The sequence below is a fragment of the Syngnathus leptorhynchus genome, chromosome 7, assembly GCF_054491065.1.
Source record: "Syngnathus leptorhynchus isolate UIUO chromosome 7, UIUO_Slep, whole genome shotgun sequence".
Lineage (NCBI taxonomy): Eukaryota > Metazoa > Chordata > Actinopteri > Syngnathiformes > Syngnathidae > Syngnathus > Syngnathus leptorhynchus.
The window spans coordinates 4,039,196-4,051,924 of record NC_141201.1 but is presented as its reverse complement, the minus strand read 5'-3'; the positions used below and the strand labels follow the sequence as shown (position 1 = coordinate 4,051,924).

General features: G+C 42.9%; 2 protein-coding genes across 5 annotated transcripts in view; both read left to right on the top strand.

The window, feature by feature from the left end:
* LOC147054223 (homeobox protein cut-like 1) overlaps positions 1-4,871 on the top strand; it is a 49,211-nt gene extending 44,340 nt beyond the window's left edge. For 2 of the 4 annotated variants that reach the window (XM_085917323.1, XM_085917321.1), the window contains 3 exons: positions 156-344; positions 1,497-1,764; positions 2,044-4,871. In XM_085917323.1, the coding sequence (XP_085773449.1) occupies positions 156-344; positions 1,497-1,764; positions 2,044-2,536 (950 nt within the window). In that variant the 3' untranslated portion in view covers positions 2,537-4,871. Of the gene's footprint in view, positions 1-134; positions 345-1,496; positions 1,765-2,043 lie in introns of all 4 variants that reach the window. The other 2 variants (XM_085917322.1, XM_085917320.1) reach the window with 1 other exon arrangement.
* A 3,266-nt stretch (positions 4,872-8,137) lies between these two features.
* cux1b (cut-like homeobox 1b) lies at positions 8,138-10,489 on the top strand. Its single transcript, XM_085916393.1, has 8 exons — positions 8,138-8,147; positions 8,258-8,452; positions 8,704-8,816; positions 9,000-9,155; positions 9,227-9,283; positions 9,366-9,446; positions 9,526-9,590; positions 9,825-10,489. The coding sequence occupies exons 1-8, from the start codon at positions 8,138-8,140 to the stop codon at positions 9,871-9,873; spliced, it is 726 nt and encodes a 241-aa protein (XP_085772519.1). The 3' UTR covers positions 9,874-10,489.
* The last annotated feature ends 2,240 nt before the right edge of the window (positions 10,490-12,729 follow it).

Sequence of the window (12,729 nt, the reverse complement as noted above, 5' to 3'; positions counted from 1 at the left end):
ATCTCATTTATGATTAGTATTATTGCTATTTCCTGGCTCCAGATTATACTTAAATGGTCAAATTTTTTTATAGCAGGGCTTTTTTTGTGTGTGTGCCAAATTCATCTTTTAAATCATGCCCCTTTCTAACAAAGGCCATCATCTATCCCAACCAGGCCAGCGTCTATTTGGGGAGACGATCCTGGGTCTGACACAGGGTTCTGTCTCAGACCTGCTGGCCAGGCCCAAACCGTGGCACAAGCTCAGCCTGAAGGGCAGGGAGCCCTTTGTCCGGATGCAGCTTTGGCTCCAGGACCCGCACAGTGTGGAGAAACTCATGGACATGAAGCGACTGGAGAAGAAAGGTGTGTGTGTGTGGGGGGGGGGGGACCAAAAAACTTCAGGCAGGGAGGGGGTAAGCCCTTCAGATTTCAGAATCACGTGCTCAAACATGCGTTTTTTGGGATAAAAACACGTAGATGAAAGCCCCCTTTTTTTTTTTTTTTTGCACAAACGATATCTTTTGTGTAGGACGGCCGAGCATGTTGTGCGGATCACAGTCGTCTTGGTGTGATGTCAGTAGCAATCAGGACGCCAGGCATCACGTACTGTATTAGATGTGACAGCTAGGGGACCGCCGCGGGCCTGCTTACTCACAGTCATCAGCACTCCTCTTCATCATTGTCATCATCGTAATAATCATCAGTCTATAAAGTTGTATTTTTAATCTTTGTCGGAAGCCTTTATCACGCAGCGTTGCTTGTTGTTTTGTTTTTTTTTGCCGACGTGACGTGCGTGTGATCAACGGCGAGACCAAAGGGCCTCAGTGACCCCCCTTCAGCACGCAATTGATGCGCTTTTATTGGAGGAATGCTTTGATTGAAATATCATAACACTGATCTATATATCCTAAAAAGAAAAATAAGCGAATGAGCAAAATACACTACAGTTCAATACTGTGTTTGTACACTGCATGTTTGGGGGTCACACTTCATTTGGGTTTACTGACCTCAAAAGTAAAGCATCCCAGTTGCAACAGGCAATCATCCTGACCCAGAGCGAAGCCACGAGGAAAGACACGAATCTCCTCTACGGCAACTGTGTTTGGCCCCCTCACCTTTGCGCTAGCAGCCCGCAAGCTTGCTCTTTTTTTTTTTTTAAAGAGCGCTCTAACCTTGCTCTGAGGGCCTTACCGCTGCTGCTCCACGACTAATATATCCGGCAGTGTGTATCAGGGTGGACAAAATGTCAAACTAATGTGAAGCTGCCGTGAACTGTTCATTTTCTGCCGCTGGTGCCTGAAGTAAAGCGAGCTTACATCTGCTGTTTGTGTCGAACAGGGCTTCATTGTTACATTTTGCAGGAAGTACAATAGCACCACCTAGTGGCGGTTGAGCATAGTAGTAAAGCGCCCATGACGGCAGTTTTTTTTTTTTTTAAATCAATCATTAATGACAAAAGATATTATCCATACTTGTATTTTCACTAAATCCCTCAATGTTTTTGTGTCTTCACAGCCTACATGAAGAGGAGGCTAAGCTCCTTGAGCGACGGCCATTCTGTGGACGCTGGCCTAGTGGGGTCAGACTACGTGCAGGGCTCTCAGAGTCCGGGGCCACAGCAACACTTGAAGAAGCCCAGAGTGGTGCTTGGCCCCGAAGAAAAGGAGGCCCTGAAAAGGGCTTACCAACAAAAACCGTATCCCTCGCCCAAGACCATTGAGGAGCTAGCCTCGCAGCTCAACCTGAAGACCAGCACCGTTATCAACTGGTTTCATAATTACAGGTCAGCATTTTGAGGACAGTGGTGAGCGTAGAACGGCATTTAGCATCAGAGACCGCATGAAATGTTTTTATTTGTAGTTTAACACCTTCACGATTTAGAAAATACATCATTCAAACACCAAAAGTCTTTAACCAAACAATATAATGAATGTCTGCTAGCTTAACCGCTAACATTTAATGTGAAATACCATTGGTAGGCTACTGGACATTAGCACAAATTTAAAACTGTGTTGTAACTCATTTTTAACAAACAGTGATTGACGTCCAGCGTCTCTTCCAGGTCACGTATCCGACGAGAGCTCTTCATTGAGGAAATCCAGGCAGCCGGAGGGGTCGGGCCCGGCAGCGAGGGGGGCTCCCCTTCCCTCCGCGGGTCGAAATCAGGCGAAGGGGACAGCTGCGACGGGACCGAGTCGGAGGGCACGGTGGAGGCGCGCCAGGGATTCGGTGCGGGCCTGGAGGATCACAGGGGAGCTTGCAAAGACCACGACATGGAGGCCGAGTCTGAGGCGGGGGGCTCGAATAATTCTCCTTCCCAGCTAGACTGCGTCCCGCCGGGCTCTAGTTGCGGGTCGGGTGGACTTGGGCTCTTCAGCCTAACGGAGGCGTCCCCCGGAAGCTCCGCCTCGAGTACTAATATCCCGGCCTCCGGCCCGGCCAGAAACCCCAGGGACAACAATTTGCGCAAGAAGAAAGCGGCCAACCTCAATAACATCATCCACCGGCTGGAAAAGGCCGCCAGCAAAGAGGATCCCTCCGAGTGGGAGTTCTAGCCCCGCCTATTCCTCCAGCCTGAGCGCCCTTCGCCCCTCTTGTCTCAAAACCTCACCACCTCTAACCTTGGACCCCTCCTGCTCTGTTCCAGTTGGAGAGTGGACACAGCCAAAGTCAAGCTCAGCAGCCATTTTTACTACAAAGCTTTTCCCAAAAGAGGAAAGCGAGGTTGGCAAAAACCCTGAAAAAAACAAACAAAAGATTTACTGAATACCTAGAAGAACAAAATAAGAGAGCTTAAGTGTCTCTTCTTCTCTTTTTTTTTTTTTTAAACTGAGTTTTGTTTTTGTACTGAGAAAAGCACTTAGCCGTCCTGCTGGCCTCTGGCCCTGCTGTACCTCTCCCCTTATCACCAGCCACTGGTGCACCAGACCGACCGGTCAGTCCCGAGCCGGGGTCTGACCCGCGGCCGGGCTGCCAAACCCGGACTGGGTCAAGACAGGCGAGGCCTGTCGCAGCAGCTGTCCCAGTGACACACACACACACTGCTCGATGATAGATAAGAGACAGGAACTCTCTGGCAAGAACTTTCACTTTTCTTAAAGGAGATCTTTTTTCCGCTCTTCTTCTCACCTCCCAAGTGTCCACAAACCTCCCCTCACTCAGTGAGACGCCTCATTTTTTTCACACTGTAGAGTGACTGTTACAAAAAAAACAAAAAAAAAACCTTTGCCTTTTTTCACTCACTTGCATGTGTGTGTGCGTGTGTGTGTGTGTTTTTTTTTGTATGTTTAGGGGTTGTGTCAGCGCGCGTGTGTGCGTCGCCACTTCTGGACGGCGGCGCCTTTTTTTTTTTTTTGCTTTTGTATCTCCTACACTCTTAAGAGGGTAACGCGCCTGAGCTGCCATGGTTACTGATGTACGAACTTTGACCTGTTGTGTACCCCGTTCTCCTATCTCTATCCTGCTGACAGCCATGTGATGGCCAGAAGGATGACGTAATAATTCCTCGCAAACACACACTCGTCTGGAAAGGAAAGGAGAGAAGGAACCCCTTAGGTCCTTCGCCAAGGATGAAGGACCGTCTCGTTCTCTCTCTTTTTTTTTTTTTTTTTTTTTTTGGAATTCATATTGCAATTTGGTTGCCAATAAGAGATTGCACAGTCTTCTGACTCTAAAGATAACAAAATAGGGAATTTTAGGACGCATTTTAATTAGTACAAAATAAGCAGACAATAAGAGGATAACAAGTTACTGTTGTTTTTTTTTTTTTGTTCTTTAAAAAAAAAAGAAGCAAATTAGGATGGTATCATATTGCATTGTTAAACATACGATACGATGACTTCACGTAGTACTGTAGCTGATATTTTCCGTGTCTCCTGGTTGTTTTTTTTTAGGTTGCGCACATCACAGTTCGACCCAGCACTGGATCTGCTCGGGTGTACAGTACATGTGTGTGTGTGTGTGTGTGTGTGTGTGTGTGTGGGTGGGCGTGTGTGTGTGCGCTCACCACCAGCTAATTTCCTGTTCACAAACACATCTTTTTATAGGCCAAATCAGGAAGTGTGTGTGTGTGTCTCATGTGTGTATTTGTATATTTGCCTGCATGTCAGTCAGGGTCGAGGTCAATTCACTCAGAGTTCAATTTACAAACCTTGGGTTAGCAATCATAAATATGATTTTTTTTTGGGGGGCAATGTACAGTACTTTTGAGTTCACTCCAACTCTGGTGTGAGTAGTTACACTCTCCTCCAGTCTTTCCTGATTCCAGGATTTTTTTTTTATTTTTTTTTTATTGCTGTTGTCACGTTCAATTCTACTGTATACACTACAAATTTCGAAGGCATATCACCTCCTCCTCGTCCCACACAAGCCCTCAGTGCCTGTCAGCCCACTGCCTCCCCTTTGTGTGTGTGTGTGCGTGTGTGTGTCTTTGTGTGTTTGCAACGAGTGTGGGGAGGGGGTTCATATTTGGTATCTACTCGCACACACTACTAGTGCACAACTGACACCCTTCTTTTGAAGCTGTTTTTGACACGTTACCATTACATTAATCTCACCATGTAGTTTAATACGATGATTTACTGTAGCTCGGTTTGATTGCTCTTTTATTTTCATTTATAGTTTTGGTTTTTTTATTCTGCTTATTTATAGGTGCTGTAATTGTTTTTTTCATTTAATGTCTTATCATTTGAGTTGTCTATATTGTAAGGGATTATACTGTTCCTGAGGGCAAGTAACATTTTTACTAGACGTGATAGACTGCCGGCAGTATTGGTTTAATATTGACAGAGACGTACTAGTTCTCATTTGTTTGTATATTCATGAATCCGAAACGTTTAGTGTCATTTCAAAACTTTTTTTTTTTTTTTTGGGGGGGGGGAAATGCGTTTGTCACACTTTGTTCCCCGCCCCCCCCCCCCCCCCCCTTCCTAGCCTTTTTTTTTTTTTTTTTTTTTTTAATGCTCTTAAATGGCTAGCTCGAGAATCCGACAAAAAAAACCAAAAACATATCAAGATGATTGGTTAACATATCCCGTTGTTTTGACTCGACTGTCATCTTTACGGACAAGCTTGTCTTTTAGCTAGAAGTCATTCATCGCCATTTACTCGATCAGGTCCAAGTGTTTGCTCGTTGTCATATAGGTCAAATGAAATCATCGGAAAATGAGAATACATGTTGAAAAAGAGGTCATATCTGCCAAATTGAGATTAGACGAGTTGTACCAGCTAGCGCGAAAGAGCCAGCCAACGATTATGCAGAATTCTTATCTATAGCAGTCCGTACAATAAAAGCACTTATTAGGACAGGGTCTGTCAAACACTACACAGGAGTTACCATCGCGGGCTCCTGGGAAATGGATGCCTTTTATTTGTGGAAGTGGTTGAGAACCAAGCACAGACTCCCAACACTAAAATGGAAACAGACGTCGGCTGAGTTTCGACATGATGAATTTTACACATAAGTGCGTGCGACAGAACGGGAACACGGCCGGTGTAGATATAATTAGTAAGTACCTGATTTGGTTTTGAAGACGGAATACTCTCCCTCAAGCTTCCTGTTCCCTTAATGAACACAATTGTTGGTACCCTTCTGTTAAAGAAAAGGCAATTAAAAAAAAAAAAAAAAGGCAAAATTCATATTGGTTGCTGCTCTAATGACATTTTAGCCACCAGTAGTTATTTCTGTTACCATTGTGGGAGTTTTTGTTAGTTTTCCCTAATAGAAGGGTACCAATTATTTTATTCACGGATTCTATATGGACAAAGTGTTAGGCGGTGAAAAAATGGAGTTAAGCTATTTTGAACAGGGTCAGAACCAATTAATGCGCATTAAATAGACAATTCATTTTTCCCAAAAACTAATAGTTGCTAACCCTGCAACCAAATATAGGTTATATGCTGATGAAAATGTTTGATTCTAACATTACAAAAAAAAAAAAAACAGATCTAAAACATAAAATGTAAATTTAAATAGAACTGAAAGCTACAGTATTGTTTAAAAAAAAAAAAAAAAAAAAAGGTCACTGTCACATGTAATTCAGTGATTCTTTTTCTTCCCACTAGAGGGAGCCTGCGTAGCACGATTGGAACACAAAACAACAGACAAAGAGCATATTTGGGAAATACTGTATGATTGAATTCTCGATGAATCATGTCTCACTACTTCTGTCCATATAGTCGATCCATTTATATCAAGATCAAGAAATCTCCCTCAAACTCTCTTCCCATGGACGCCAGGTGTCAAACATCCGTGTCCCTTTCCGGCCCGCGACCACAAAGAGCACGTCTTGTAGCTCTACCGCAACCTTAATACGAAGCACTTAACCCATTTTAGCCATCCCCACCCCCCCCCCCTTCCGAAAACCACATCAGATCATCAGATTTGTGCCTTTAACTGCCAAGCAGGGCACCAAAACGTTGTGATGTCGTCAGACGTGTGTGCGCGCGTGTCGTCTCTGATCCGCTTCGATATATTTTTTCTCCTTCCCCTCCTTGACCTGTACTTCTCTCCTGGAGAGGGTTGCGGGAATACGAAAATAATAAGCTGGCGTTCTTAACGACTGACCCATTTGGGGTTTTAGCAGACACTTACCCCCCTCCACCCCGACGTTGTACATACCTAACAAGCAGAATGAAGGAGTAAGCACGCCGAAAAAACAGCAGACACTGTAATAACACTGAATTTACTCATAGGGCATTTTTTTTTTTAATATATATATATAAACTTGGGTTTGTCTTCTCCTTCTGTTCCGTGTCAGGTTCGCTGTGACGTCACTGCAGGTATTGAGATGACGTGTGCCAACTATTCGGAGAGGGAGGATAAGAAATTGTAAATACGAGTCGGGGTCAAGTAGCTACGGAGTCACTTAGTGTCACAGTGTGCTTTTTTTTTTTTTTTTGGAAAGGCAGGACGAGAGAAGGGACGATTCAGGACTTTTTTTCCATGATCCACAGATATTTTTCTACAAATTTAAAGATCCAGATGATTCTATACACTGTTGAATAACATTGTAAAGGTGTAACAGATGCTGTATATCATATCATGTTTTCTGAAGTCGTAAAGCTTTACTGTATGATCTGTTTTGAAGTAGTGCTTTTTTTTTTTTTTTTAATATTATTGTGATGGAAGCCTGGACAGCAGCACTGGTCACCCTATTCAGGAAAAACTTAAAAAAAAGAAAGAAAGAGAGACAGAGAGAGAAACCTCAAGATGTTTTTTGTAATAATATTAATACTTTTAGAATATATCTTATGAAGTGGGTTTTTTGTAAGGAATCACTTTTTGTTTCCCCCCCATCCCGACGCACTGTCGTCGCGACACACCTAAATACAGCACAATACACTCATCTTCTTCACTTTGCTCGTGTGTTTCTTTTTTGTTTTCGTTCAGTCTTTTCCCCCCCCCGCCCCCCTCCTCCTCACTCTGTTTCCAAGCTCAACATTTCAATGTTAAAAAAAAAAAAAAAAAAAAAGAAAGAGGAAGCAAAAAGCCAAATAGTGATGTAGTGGTCCACCTATGTTTCCCCATCTCCCCTCCTATAGCTTCCTCCACAGTGTAGACTGACAACCAAATGACCCGGGGAGAGATCTTCAGCCCTCCCCTCCAACTTTGGAAAGCTTTAAGATGCTTGTTGAGGCTTTATGTTATGTTTTTGTTTTTTTTCCAAACACCCTCTCATCAACAACGTGGAAGTAATAACGCTTTCCCCACCGCTTGGAGTGTGTGCGCTGTGCATGACTGTAAAAGGGACGGTTCACGCCTCCTTTTTTTTCCTATTCCTCTATATCCATCTCTCAGCACCTCCGTCACTCCTAAGATGCTCTTCTTCTCCATTTTTTTTTTGTTTCCTCATGTATCATTGTTTTCTTTATATCTTTCTATTTACTAAACGTATCATGTCGTTTGTTCTCAGCACTGTAAGACAGTCTCCCCCCCTCCCCCCCTTCTACAACGTTGAAAAGCAATATCACTGTATGAAACGTTCACAATGTATTTGTTATGATTGACATTTGATTCATTCATCATCATTATTATTATTCACATGCACCCTAGGTGTGATAATTGAAGTAAATCTCTTTTATACAAATACTAAAAGTGTTCTGTGGGAGTTTGTTGTTCAGTTATTCTCAGAGAAAAAAAAAGAGTACTTTGAAAGATGTTGGATTGTTTGTGTCATTGACCCGCCAGGTGAGTGCTTTCAGAATAAGACAAATGACAAATCCAAATGGTTGATGTGGAAAAAATAAACTTTTTTATTTTTATTCTCCTCCCCCAGGTCGCTATGCGGAGCTGCAGGGGGAGTTTGCGTCGGCGGTGCGGATCAGTGGCGAGCAGAAGGAGCTCATACTGAGACTGGAGCACGACTTGAGCACCATCCAGGCTATGTCGTCCCTGTCCCGACCCGGGGCCGACGGCGCCGAAGTCATCAACATCCCTGAGCCCATCAAAGAAGCCACTGCTATGTTTGCTGGTATGCTTGGTTCTAAAGGGGGGAAAAAAAAAAAAAAACATCCCATGGAAAGTTGTTGGGCTCAGCATCATCCACGGAAAGTTGAATGAAAATGTATATTAGTAAAATAGCATTATCGGGAAATACCAGAGGTTCTAAAACAGAGCCCTGTGGCATCTCTTTATAGATATTCACATAATTTAATGTTTTTTAAAAAAAATTCAACTCTTGACCTCGATTGTACTACCTTTCCCCCCCCCCCATTTTGTCAGATTCGGTCCCCAGTGTCCACGCTGAGGTGCCTCAAGGTCAGATGGACTCTCTCCTCTCCATCATTTCCAGCCAAAGGGAAAGGTTCCGCTCCCGTAACCAGGAGCTGGAAGCCGTGAGTCACCATCATACTCGCACACACATCTCGCACATTATATGTGACCTCCATCACCTCATTCCAGGAGAACCGCTCCATGCAACAGACCATGCAGGCGCTACAAACCGAGCTGGACAGCCTGCGCGCCGACAACATCAAACTCTACGAGAAGATCAAGTTCCTACAGGGCTACGCCGGCAGAGTATGGCTTCTTTTCCGTTTAATGTGTGTGAGTCCCGATTTATTTCACAGCGACTTGTGTGTGCGCTCCAGGCTGGAGGAAGTGATGACACAGTGATGCGCTACTCCTCCCAGTATGAGGAGAGGCTGGACCCATTTGCTTCCTTCAGTAAGAAGGTAGAAAATCTTTTTCTCAATCTTCACCTATTAACTTGCGTTCACGTTTCTGCTGTGATTTCTGTCGACAGGAGCGTCAGCGTCGCTACTTGAGCCTCAGCCCTTGGGATAAAGCAACCCTGAGCCTGGTACAAACTTGACATACGTGCACACTCGCGTGCACACACACACACACACACAATGCCAACGTGGCTGTCTGGTGTCCCGCAGGGCCGTGTGATCCTCTCCAATAAGATGGCACGCACCGTGGCCTTCTTTTACACCCTGTTCCTGCATTGTCTGGTCTTCTTGGTGCGTCAGAAGGGTTTGAATCTTCTTCACTGTATTCTGAACATTATAATTCACTTGGATGTGGTCCAATTTTTGACAGGTGCTGTACAAGACTGCTTGGAGCGAGAGCATCGGCAGAGACTGCTCGGCTTTCTGTGCTAAAAAGTAAGACTGAATGTATCTATGTAATATATACTGAATGTTTGGGTATGTATATGTATGCATATATATTATATATATTAATTTTTATTATTATTTTTGGTGTGTTTTAGATTTTTTTTTTTTACTAATATCCTATTTTATTTTTATATCGAATTTTTCTTCTGACAAATTTCTAAAATATATTTCTCACATTGTTTTTACATAGACTAATTGTCAACTTATTTATCTATCCCTCAGGTACTCTGACCACTTGCATCGTTTCCATGAGAACGACGCAAACCTCTAAGGCGGTGACGTCATTGCCCCACTCATCCTTTGGGAGAATTTGCCTCATTCGGTCTCCCGGTGAAGCAAGATTTGCTTTTGTTGTTGCAGTTCGCTAAAGCCTCCGCTAGAGGGCAGTGTATCATTGTATTTCTCTTTCCTCTTATCTTTACAGCTTATTAAATTGCAGTCGATAGCGAGTGATAAAATCAGACAATGATGAGCATAGTTCTAATAGCTTATGTCATTTGTGGTTTTTGTGGTCATTTATGAAGATTTAATCTACCAAAGTCGAATCCTTGTCGAGGTTTAATAAATCAATGAAGGAACAGTTTACTAATCATAATATATATGTTATAGCATCACAGAATTAGCTTATGGTAGTAACAAACCTAATTGGATTGACTGACACACAAGTGGAATGGCTTGTCAACGATTTTTTTTTAGTGCACAAATCACCTTGTTACTGTTTACTGCTAGCAGAATTTAAAAAAATCAATAATTATCTCCCTCAAGCTTGACAGAAGATGGAATTTATTGAGCCTAATTATATTTAGATTAATAATGTTTGCATGATAGTAACTGAAGCTTCTCTGTATTGCAAATTGACTCTAATAAAGGCTATGCAGAATAGTTAATATTGTTTTCCATGATATTGCTGCTTCTGTTGTCGTGCTAGAACAGCTGAACTTTATTGGGGGTTGCTCAGAGACATTTTAAATGGTGCCAAGAATGGGAATTTACTTCTACACATAGCCACACCCCTAGATATATGAGGGTGTGCACACTTAGGCAAACACATGATCTCAGTTGTTTATTTTCTCTCTCTATTTTTTTATTGTTTAATTAGATCCTCTGGAGAGACATTCACCTTTTAACCCAAATGTTCTTCCAGTATTGCACTCCCCCCCCACTAAAATATTTACGGCCTAATGGGCTTCACGTTATTTTGCGCAGCAGTGTAGGGGTCACCGCTTCTTAACGGAGAAATGGCGCACCGCTCGGTCGGTGTGTCACGTTGCGTCGCAGATCTTATACGGAAGTGCTTATGTCATCCTGCAGTGAGGAAGGAGATGAGGAACAATGGCTTCTTTCACTCTTTTGTCTCCCGGCCTCAAATTTCATTGGTCATGCAGAAGACAGCAAAGTTCTGTTTTTATTATGAATATGAATTATTTAGTAGATTAGACGCGCACGCTTCACTGTTGGCTCACGGCTTCTCTCCTACTCGCTTGCGCTCTTCTGCACGTGTGCGCGCTTCTCACTGCTGTCCAAAAGTATTGATTTTCTATTCAACCTAAAATCCAAGAAAGTTTGGGTTTTCAGATGACTTCTGTCATTATTGCTGATCTATTTCACTTTTTTCAAAAAAAGTTGCTTCAAAATATTTTTTTTTACCACCCAGCACCGTTTATAAAATTTAATTGGTATTTATTTATTTATGTATTTATTTATTTATTTATTTATTTGCTCTTAGTAGACTGCAGAATGACTTGAAGATTTTTTTTATTGCATTTTATGTTTTGATTTTGTTTGATTATGGGTTTTTTTGGGGGGGGGGGGGTTATTATTTTTATTTTCTGTTTTATTTTTCTTTCTGAGATTTTTTTATGTCATCTTGTTTTCAATGGTGTGTGCAGCGTTTTGGCCAAATGATGTCATCTTCTCCTCGTAATTTGCGCTTTCATTTGGCAGGCAACCCCCCCATTCCACCCAAAGGCTCCATTGTGCTAAGTAGCTATAAAATCCCCATTCATTTATTCATTCATTCATTCATTCGACCATTTTTTTTTCCCTTCTTTGTTTGACTGAGAAACTCAGCCCAGTACGAGCTGAGAACTGTTGCACGGATGCACGTGCACGTGTGTGTGTGTGTGTGTTCATTCATTCGATTCCAGCCAGTTCCCTCAGTCGCATTTCAGCTTCCAAACTATTCCTCCTCTTCTTTCTTCTTTCTCTTTCTTTCCTCCCACAGCAAACACCCCCTCCTACGCCCCCTCCCCTCCATGGGTGTTGCCATGGAAACAGAGCTCCTCTGTCAGGTGGCTCTGTGTTGTTGCTCTGTGATTTGCTCTGACATGGCGTCTCGCTGAATCACTCGGTCACGTGCTTCTGGGATCAGCCACCGCCCCCAGCCCCCACCCCAATCCGGATTGGGAATACAGAGCGGGCTATGCGGTCCCAGAACCCCCCCCCCCTCCTAAAAATGCCTTTTTATTGCCAAATCTTCACTCTTGACATATTGTCAACGTCCGAGCCCGATGGAGATTTATGACCATGCCAGATATGATATTAGTCTCCTGGAGGGCAAAAATCATCCTTCATTCATTCTCATGAAGTTTCACTTTGAATTATTATTGGCTGCACGTTCTTCACGTGTAATATTTGTCCTGCGTTGTCCCTCCTCCCTTGTTGTGTACAGTGTTACCGATGTTGCTGTGCTATTTTGGGCCGAGCTCGGTGAAGTTCATGACATCACTGCATGCATTGGGCATCATCAGAGAGTGAGCGTGCAATATATTCTGTCATGTATGAGACAGCAATATAACCACAAATTTCCTCATTTTGGGACTAATATCAATATTTTTAATGAACAATAATTCCAATAAAATATATTAAACATATTTAATCCCAAAAAAGGTAGATAAATGCTAACGCAACTACATTTAAAGATTAAATGGAAATATTTTTCAATTCAAAGTTAAATACAATTGAACTGTACTTAGCCCGTGATTCTGGGAGAGTCTGAACTAGCGGTTGACCTCGCATTGTTTTATCCTCTCTGTCAGGAAGTGCTTGAGGATCAATAAGAGGCGATTGTCTCGGGAGAGAGAGGCACAGAGCGAGTCCCACTGCCCTGCCCACTTATCTCTTTGTG